This window comes from Alosa pseudoharengus, unplaced genomic scaffold (assembly GCF_046254945.1).
Source record: "Alosa pseudoharengus isolate Yale_2024_CS ecotype anadromous, Long Island Sound unplaced genomic scaffold, YU_APseudo_1.1 YU_APseudo_1.1_scf_1, whole genome shotgun sequence".
NCBI classification, from domain to species: Eukaryota; Metazoa; Chordata; class Actinopteri; order Clupeiformes; family Clupeidae; genus Alosa; species Alosa pseudoharengus.
This window is the reverse complement of record NW_027468564.1, coordinates 51,109,982-51,119,988: the sequence shown is the minus strand read 5'-3', so window position 1 is coordinate 51,119,988 and position 10,007 is coordinate 51,109,982. Positions and strand designations below refer to the sequence as shown.

At 45.7% G+C, this 10,007-nt stretch overlaps 1 protein-coding gene across 1 annotated transcript; it reads left to right on the top strand.

The window, feature by feature from the left end:
- The first annotated feature begins 398 nt into the window (after window positions 1-398).
- c1qtnf6b (C1q and TNF related 6b) lies at window positions 399-9,800 on the top strand. The gene is made up of 3 exons (XM_076291583.1): window positions 399-520; window positions 3,566-3,788; window positions 6,623-9,800. Exons 2-3 carry the CDS (start codon window positions 3,575-3,577, stop codon window positions 7,165-7,167), a joined length of 759 nt encoding a protein of 252 aa, XP_076147698.1. The 5' UTR covers window positions 399-520; window positions 3,566-3,574; the 3' UTR covers window positions 7,168-9,800.
- Window positions 9,801-10,007: the final 207 nt, after the last annotated feature.

The following is a 10,007-nucleotide window of genomic DNA, read 5'->3' as shown; positions in this document are numbered from 1 at the left end:
ATTGTCACTGGTAGAAAAGGGCAAGATATCTATGTCCTAGTTATATGAGTAGGAGGAGCATTCTTTAGATGGATGTTCTGATAAAAAAAAGTGATTTAAAATGCCCTCCGGGGATTGTTGCAAGCCAAGGGTTTTTACCTGGGTATCTGTGAGACAGGAAAAATCAACACCTGCCACTGACACGTCTGATTTTTAGAGAGGGATAGTATGGGCTTAGTAACAGCTTTAACGGGAAATGAAAGGGTGACTTAGAGCTCCTGAAAGATGAAGGAATAATCAAGAGAAACTAGAGAGGGAGGTTGAATTACAGAGAGAAGGAGGAGAACGTGGTGGATCAGATTGAAGTAGGAAAAAGAAAAACAGAGAGAGACAGAGAGAGAGAGAGAGAGAGAGAGAGAGAGAGAGAGAGAGAGAGAGAGAGAGAGAAAGAGAAAAGAAACTTCCTTGCCGCTATACATGCCCGAAGCTCTCAGCTGATCGACACGAAGGCAGTTCGCGGAGCAGCTGCAGAACTTCTGAGGTAGGCAAAGTAATTCCGTGGATTTTTTTTTATTCTGTTACAATAAATGTGGGGCAATTGTCTTACGTCAGTGGACTCATCTGGTTGAATCAATGACGAAAGACAATGAAACTTCCCATCATTATCGTACATGCAAAGGGACAAATCTGTCTTTTGTCAACCCAGCAGAATTTCAAAGCACAGTTAGAGAAGATGCATAAGCGTGAGTCACATTACAAATGTTTGTGAGTTATTGCATGCCGCAACAGTTCTGTACGATGAGTTGTGCCAAGTTTTGATAGTTGAGGACGTGGCTCATTGTTAGAACTTACTAAAACAGCTGGATATTAGTGTTTGTATATCCTAGACATGCGATTGTAATAGCGAGGCAGTGGACATGATGTATGAAAGCCTTGCAAAAACGTTGTGGATAGTTACGCATAATCAGTTAGGCATACTTTTATAGATATAAAAAAAAACCTTTATTTCAAACAAGGCTTCGAGTCAGTACGCATGGCTCTCGGTGATGTTGGGAAGATGATGTAACAAGGAATATATATATAGCGTAAAGTTAGCGTAAAATAATGTAAGCGTAAAAAACGTAGTCATTTGGAAAGCATACATTCCAACCAGTGACTATGGGAATTCATTCCGCATGCTCTCTGTTTCAGTTATGTCCACTAAACAATAGCCTACACTTTCACCGAAGGAAAGGACAGTAAAACATCCTGTCTGAGGCATAAACGTATATAGGTTATAGTCACATGGTTTATGCAGTCTTAACTAAAGTATATGAAAGCCAGAATACTGCATGGCTCTAGCCATGGGCCACTTTCCACAGCCTAAGTTGGTGTCTTACAGTGGTATTTCCTCTGTGGGGTATCACTCTTGACATTACTCACTGACTGTTTAAACCCTCAGCATGTGTTTCTGAGCAGACCAGTCAGCCCCTTGGCTAAATATTGAAGGAAAGGGGCAATAAATGTCAGCAGTGAAACCTGAGGCTGTAATTCACCAGTCGCGATAGAGCGCTCCTCTAAACAGCTTAATGAAGAGTTCCGACTACTCTTCCACAATAAACAACTTCATTATGTAGGTCTATGGGCTATTTGGCCATAAGACATTTTGTCAACAGCTACGTTCTGCTCATCACATTTGTGATGCAAACCACTTCACATGCAGAACAGAGCTAAGGCAACATTGCTGGCATACATTTTCACTGTTTCAGCTCATTCTTTAAGCATAACAGGCTTTTCTGGCATTCTGGAAAAGTGAGCTATACACTCTCCATGCAAGTTACTTGAAACCTATTATGATAAACTGCAATAAAGTGGTCAAAAGATAGTAGTTTCCAAAATCGTTTCAGTGGTTCATCAACTCGTAACAGGGTGAACGGCAATTCTGCTTCGCGGCCCTCAATCGGCTATAACTGCACTATAAGTTTGCCAGATCGGGTAGCGGATCTGTAGTTCGATGGAATGAGACATAAGAAACTACAAATTTGACTTGCATCTGATGTCGCAATACATCGTGCTTTTATAAGTCATGCAAAATATTCTACCTTGTCTGTGGACATCGTTATTTGCAAAGCCGGTGGATAAATAGCGTGCGTGCGATAGAGGGAAAGTTCTTTGGTGTTGCTTTAAGTTAAAAAAAGGTTCACTGCTTTAAAGGTTAAGGACAACAAAATGTGCCCTGATCTGTGACGTGACTTCTAAATGTTGAGGTGAGAGTGTATGAAGCGATAGGCCAAGGTCTAAAACATGTATTCAAGGAAAAGGGCTATATTATGTCATAACAGTTACGTGTCCGTTTAAGACGGCTGGTGAGTGCTAGGATCAGCAACACTTACAACAAGTCTTGCTGATCCTAGCACTCACCAGCCGTCTTAAACGGACACGTAACTGTTAACAACAGCACTCACTGATGCACTTATTCTTACTGTACTTATTCTTATGTTTTTTAAATTGTCCTAAAATTGTTGTGAATTGCTCTAAAACTTAAACTGTTTACCATGTTGTTAGTCGCTTTGGTTAAAAATGCGTCAGCCAAATGTAATGTAATGTAATGTAATGTCATATGTTACACCAGCTGAGTTACCTAGAGTGTAGGTTAGGAGTTGTACATGCAGGCAAATCACATGTTGGCCTACGGCCAGTAGGGAACTCGGTAAACACTCAAGCAATCACACATATAGCATTACGGAGTAGGACCGGTGGGCCACCCACTATTGGTTTCTCAAAAGCTGTATTGTTGAATAATGACGTGATGCCCCTGAAAGGCCTGGACAGAGGCAGAGTAAAGCACTGGACACGATCGCGAGAGCTTGCCAAGGATAACACAGCCTGGCGGGATGACTAACACAGCACGGCCCCGACTCACCCGTTACCTTTAATGCTCTCTCGCTCCCTCGCTGACTTTTCACTTGGGCACCGAGCACGCAAATAATTTACGCAGACTTGGCTTGTCACCAAACATGTCTTAAGTAATTAGTCGCTGTGTCGGCATACAGGGCGTCTGGGCAGGTGCCTCCGCTCAGTTAAGTCATTCAATCCCTGTGTTTGTGTGTGCAAGTCAGGCCTTCAACAAGAGGCGCGTGCCAGCTGCTAAATTAAAGCTTCAATAATTGATGGACTACTAGTGGTGATCTCCAGTGGTGATACCATGACTGAGAAGTCTGTCACCAGACATAGAGCTTTAGTCTCATTCTCACACCTGGTGTTTAGGGAATGACATTGACACTGGCTGACTAACTCAGTGTTCCTTCTTTCACTCTCACTCTCGTCCCCCTCCCACTATTTCTCTCTCTCTCTCTCTCTCTCTCTATCTCTCTCTCTCTTTCTCTCTCTCAGTTCAATTCAATTCAACGTTGCTTGCCATAGGTACAGCATTGCCAAAGCATAAAACAAATCAGTGTAGCAATTTGTACATTAACAATGAGAACATGGACAACATCTCATCCCTCTCCATCCCTCTCTCTCTCTCTCTCTCATCTCTCTTTTTCATTCCTCTCATCCCTCTCATTCCTCTCATCCCTCCCTCTCTCTCCCTCTCCCTCTCTCCTAGTGAGGTGCGATGATGTCTGGACTCCCTTTGCCCGTGCTGTTGCTCCTCCCCCTGGCGGTGGTGGTGGCGGTCGCCGTGCCGTCCCCCTCGCGGCCCCCCGTGCGCTACTGCCGGCGCTGCTGCGACCACCTGGACCCCCCCGACAGCCCCTCCTCGCCGCGCTCTGCCGGCCTCCAGCAAGCACCCGAGGTCCGCACCTTCATCAACATGACCATCCTCAAAGGTACGCCTGGCTGGAGGGGATAAGTGCTCCGTGCTGCCCTGTCATTACTGGTCATCTGTGCGGCCGAGTGAGGAGCAGCGGGGCTGTCTGCTCTTCCGTGCGGACGGCAGGGGGATGATTTCACCTCTGGACTGTATTATTTCTGCTGAGAGTCCTGAAATAGCACAAGGCCACTAAAGAATGCAGGATCTCTAGTCAGTCTGTCCAAATGAAACCGACTAGCCATTGCACACCAATGTATAGGGCACCGCACAATCTGTTTACTAGATTTGGATTCGACTAGATGGTAAAAAATATGCATAAAGAAGTGTTTCAGAAAAAGAATGAGCACCATTTTAGCCGGTATTGAAAAAAATCATGGTTTGGGGACTGTGCAATTCTGTGGTTGTCTAAAGCATAACATCTCATCTACTTTTATTCTCAGAATGAATGTTGTGTTACTCACTTTTGTTTTGCTTAGTTTTTGCATTTATTCTAAGTGCTACAGTTGCTGATTCTTTGCTTAAACTGACCTGAGACCACTGATAGATACTTTATGTTCCACACCACATGACGGGTGGAATAGCCACTTTATACCACATCACACGTGTTCCATAGCAAAGAAGGTGGGCACATAGGTAGCTTATAACAGTCAGTCATAGTTCCTATGTGCAGGGAAAAGACTGCCCGAATGTAGGAGCTAAAATGGTTATAGGAACCGCGACCAGAGGAACTACAATCGCCCTCAATTTAATGCAGTGTGAACATGCAACAAGTTCTAGGAACTATAAAAGGTATAGGAACTGCAGAAAGTCCCAACAGTGTGAAAACGTCTATACATCCCCTACTCTCTCTATTCATCCTCAACTCTTTCTATACATCCCCAACTCTCTCTATACATCCCCAACTCTCTGTGGAACAGGCAGCTGATACTGAGCTGTGCCTGGCTGGAGCTGCCAAGCCAAATCTAATGTTGGACACAATAGACATTCTTGTCCAATTCTATGGTCCAATGAAAATCCTCTATATACAGCCTTGGCGTCTAGTATAATGGCTAATAAGCCAGCTGTAGATGTTTCCTAATGACAACAGCATGAGACGTATGATATGTCACAGAGAGGAGCATAAACATCATGAGAAGTGGGAGTGCAGCCAACATCTGAACCTCCTTAAAGCGCTCTATAATGTCAAGGACTTCAACAAGTTGTTGAAGGCATCAGCTGCCATCATTGTTTTACATCTGGTATGCTATCCTGCTCTACCAAATTGCAAGGAAAGTGAGAGAGAAATCACTACACAATATCCTGTATAGCCGCACACAGTTTCACAGAGAAGTTAGGCCCAGAGAAAATATAAATCTCCATAGGCCCAGAGAAATTATAAATCTCCATAGGCCCAGAGAAAATGTAAATCTCATTGAATAGAAGCCTTTTTATCTGTCCAATCCCATGACAAGAAGACATGGACTGTTGCAGAGTAAAACTCACATGGTCAGTATTGCAGCCCAGTCCTCGAAATAGTCCTGGAGATGAGTCAACAGCATCCGTCCCTCCCTGATGGGTCCACACCGCTGAGAGTTTCTTATCTTATCTCCTCAGAAACCCCTCTGGCCAGATGTCCTTTTTAGTCTCCCTTCAGATTACCATGCAATGAGGGAGTCAAAGAGAAGCTCATGTCAAATTACTGTAGTGGACTATGATTCCAGATCAGAATGTAATTAAGCTGTTGAAGTGTGCGATTCAAAGTATGAGATCCGCCATCTGATCCAAACAAACAAACTCAAATCGCTTGGCTCATAAAGCATAGATTTATGCTGCCTTGCAAAAAATAACCTTTGGCAGCGAAAGGGCTGTTTGTTAAATCTGCACTGCCCTGCTTTTCTCTTTCATTGCAAAGCAGAATTAATTAAGCGGAATTCCTTTTGTAAGGCGAAGAAAGTCATCCTTCAGGAGTATAATTCTGGCACAGAACTTGCTTATGTGGCAGAACACCATGTGTGTGTCTGCGTGTATGTGTGCATGTGTGTGTCTCTCTCTCTGCGTGTGTGTGTGTGTGTGTGTGTGTGTGAAAGAGAGGGAGGGACAGAACAAGAGATAAGGCAGAGTAAAACAGAGAATGAGTGTGTGTGTGTGTGTGTGTGTGTGTGTGTCATGTCTGTGATTAATGGAGAAACACACTGTGCTGCTCTAGCTGTAGTCCTCAGCAGAGGGGTCAAGCACCAAGCCACAGCAAAGCGCTGCCTTTGGCCACCTTGCCAGAGACCAGCCGTCAGCCCACCGAAACAGGTGGAGCAGCAGTTTTCAGTTTTCAAAGAGCGTCTTGAGGAGCGTATCCACAGCTAGAGTCAGAACCAGGCACAGGAATCCTATCCTAGTGTGACTCATAGAAGTGAAATGTAATCCTTTTGGCGTGTGAAAGCTTCTGAATAGGTATGGACCTGCTGGGTCATGCACTTGGACTACAGAAGGTTTGGTTCAAATAAGGTAAACAAAACAAGACCAAACTCCCAGTCGCTCAGTGTGCAGAGGGGACGCATTAGGGTGTTTGCACAGAAACTGGTCATAGCACTAGAAGAATGTGGCTTTTTGGTGCTTTTGTCCAGTGACCTACATAGGTGTTCCAGTCCTTGAGTTTGGTACACCATGACTCCATCTACTGGAACCATTACAACTATTTAACCTGACCGGCCCAGTCATGATGTGCTGTGCGTGTCTGTTATATCCGTTGTAAGCGTATTTTCTCTCTCGTTGTAAGCTTCTCACACATTCTCTCCCCATATCTCTCTCTCTCTCTCTCCATCTCTCTCTCTCTCTCTCTCCCCATCTCTCTCTCTCCATCTCTCTCTCTCTCTGAAGGAGATAAAGGGGACCGTGGGGAGCGAGGTACTCCAGGGAAGGCCGGAGCAGAGGGCCCCCCCGGCTCCAGGGGCCCCGCGGGCCACAAGGGGCCCAAGGGCCAGGCAGGCACGCCCGGCGACCCCTGCAAGACCCAGAACTCCTACTTCTCGGTGGGCCGGCGCAAGGCGCTGCACAGCGTGGACTACTACACGGCGCTGGTCTTCGACACGGTCTTCGTCAACCCCGAGGAGCACTTCAACATGTTCAAGGGCAAGTTCTACTGCTTCGTGCCCGGCGTCTACTTCTTCAACGTCAACATCCACACGTGGAACTTCAAGGAGACCTACCTGCACCTGATGCACAACGAGCGCGAGCAGGTGATCCTGTACGCGCAGCCCAGCGAGCGCTCCATCATGCAGAGCCAGAGCGTCATGCTCACGCTGGCGCTCAACGACGAGGTGTGGGTGCGGCTGTACAAGCGCGAGCGCGAGAACGCCATCTACAGCGACGACGTGGACGTCTACATCACCTTCAACGGATACCTGGTGGCGCCCAGTACCTAAACGGAGGACGGAGACGAGACGGGACGCTTTTGTTGTTGTTTTTGTTGCGTTGTTTGTTTGTTTTTGGGGGGTTTTTTTTCTCGTTTTTTCATGTTTTTTTTTTTTTGCTTGCCTAAATTCCTCTCAGGGAAGTAAGTTGTGGCATCCAAGAGTCGCGTGAGGACCGCTGGTGATGTTGACGAGAGGTTGGCAAAGAAGGGGAGAGGTTGCGACGACAAAGCACTACTGCTGTTGCACATTTTAAGCACACTACCTGCAACAACATCAATCCCTCCACGATGAAGAGCTGTATAGAAATGTAGACGTACAATATGGTGCCTTCAGGAGAACAAAAAATGGACTATGCTAAATATCGACTTATTATCAAGCCATGAAACTGTTTCGAGTGTTTAAGTCTCAAAGCTGCAGTGCGGCATGTCTAGTTTCTCAGCGTTGATAGCTTTTCTTTTCCTGGAACGGACTCAAAACTGTTGCTGCCTCGTTCAAACGGCATGCACGCCCTCACTGAAAGAAAGACAGAGAAGAATGTGTGAGAGCGTGTGTGTGTGTGTGTGTGAGAGAGAGAGAGAGAGAGAGAGAGAGAGAGAGAGAAAACAGCCATGCAGCAGCTCCTTCTCACCTTAATTGGCCCCTGGTCCCTCAGGCCAGAGAGCTCTCAGGGTGCGGCAGGTGGAGTCTGTCGTCCATAGGTGACCAGGCGGGGGGCCTCCTGGTGGATCGTTAGTTGGCTCCACGGAGCCCTGGGCTTTGTGTTCTGCCAGCCAAGAGGGAGAGCAAAGGGGGGGGGGCCTCCATGTGTTGGCCCCACCAGTTGGTGCCAGCTGGCCAGCTCAGTCCCCCTGCTATTAGCACACATATCCCAGACGCTGGGGCCACGGCCGTGACAGGCCTTGGATGGAAAACACACACAATTTGGCCAAGTGAGTTTGTTTGTTGTGTTGTGCTGTGCGCTTGTTTTACTGCTAATCAGTGTTTCAGACCCTCACGGAGGAGTTGAAGTCAAGACCATAGATTACGAGGAATAAACAGACTACGGCAGACCGTAGCAGCGAAGGTCCACAGAACAGAGCACATCTGCCATTGAGGGCGCCCAAAAATGCCAAAAAAATGCCAAAAAAAGGATGATACAAAAATCCTCTTAGACACAGTGTAGCTTAACTACAGCACTGAAAGTACTGAGATGGTTGATGGTCATGAAAAAAAAAAAAGTTGTCCAATTAGCAACACAACTGCAGCTTTGCTTTACAGTCGGATCCTATAAAATCCCTGGTTATCACAGTGCACTATAAAATCAGTCATAAAAAATTGTCCTAAATGGGCACAAAACAAATGAAGATGCATCGGCCATTATTTCAAGTGAGGCAGGGTGATGAGATGGGCCTCGTCCCCGAGTTGGCGGATTGTGACTGAGAGCGAATGCCATGCTGCCCACCCGCGTGCGGGTTCTCAGAAGATGCCGACAGCCCTGGGCTGTTTGGGTAAAAAATTTGAAACAGGAAGCCGGGGGATTGTGTTGGTTCAGCCCTAATTGCATCCAGACCTGGTGGACGCATGTTTTTGGAAAGGAGGACAGGAGGGAGGAGGGGGTGATGAATGAAGAAAGAGTAGATTGACTAAACAGGTGAATAAGACAAAACTAGGGCCAATAAGCAGATTTAAAAAGTGAAAAAGTTAAATATACACATAACATGTCAAATTTATTATATTTTATATCACGCCATTTAAAATGTGTCAACAGTATCTACACCATGCATACAAACTTGGTGAACACAGGGCATCCAGTGAATTATTAGGAGTTGCTATATTTCCTATTTCTTAAGCCCATTTTTTAGCAGGTCACCTCACTGACCCTCAGCCAGAAGGAACAGCGCTTTCTTGGCTTTCGCTGTAGAAGAGGGGATTTTACAGCCCCTGGGTCGAGGTTGCCAACACAAACGCTTAAAGCTAATTACAGCTGTTAACCCACGCAAAGGGCAGATAGACTCGGTCATCTGTGCGGTCTGCTAGTCCAGGCCCAGGAACGAGCCCAAGGTGATATATAGGAGTTTAGAGTCCTTGGGATGGACTGAACAGCACAAGGTCGCAACCTTGGCTTCTGAACCACATAGCTTTACAGCACACAGGGACCTCTATGGAGCTGAGGCTTGTTACTGTTTTTTTGTTGATATGACCACACTTCCTTATAAAATGTTTATGAAAGTGTTTGGGGTGAGAACATACTACTTAAAAGCTAATAAAGTAATAACTCGAGCTGGCAAGATGTCTCTGTGGAATCCAGGCCTGCAGCCTCTGTGAGAATGACCTTGCAGGCAAACTGCTCGATGGTTGTAAACAAGATGGAGGTTGTTGTATAAATTTGATAATGAGTTACGGGTGATGGGCAAAACAGTGTGCATAGGTGATGTAATTGTGTGGCGTGTTTGAGAAATGGGGCATAACAATGATTCAGTGATCAAAGATTTATGATGCTGTTTGACAAAAAAAAACACATTTGGTGCTTAAATTAGAAAGACAGGTGTTCAATCTTTTGTTTACAAGTAAACCTGCATTTCTTTTCTATGTGAACAGAAATGTCTGTGTTTGTGCTGTCTAGAATCATTATAACTTTTTTTCTGTTCTGTTCTTATTAAAAACAGCAATGTGAGATCAACTTTTTGGAGTGGTGAATCTGTACCAGTTTGGGGAGTTTGTGTGTGTGGTAGGGTGTTTTGTGTGTGTGTGTGTGTGTGTGTGTGTGTGTGTGTGTGTGTGTGTGTGTGTGTGTGTATCTGTGTGTGTGTGTGTGTGTGTGTGTGTGTCTGTATCTGTGTGTGTGTGTGTGTGTCTGTATCTGTGTGTGT

Coding starts and splice junctions, on each gene's coding strand:
- c1qtnf6b (XM_076291583.1), top strand. CDS start 3,575: ATGATGTCTGGACTCCCTTTGCCCGTGCTGTTGCTCCTCCCCCTGGCG. Junction 3,789..6,622: donor CAACATGACCATCCTCAAAG/GTACGCCTGGCT, acceptor CTCTCTCTGAAG/GAGATAAAGGGGACCGTGGG.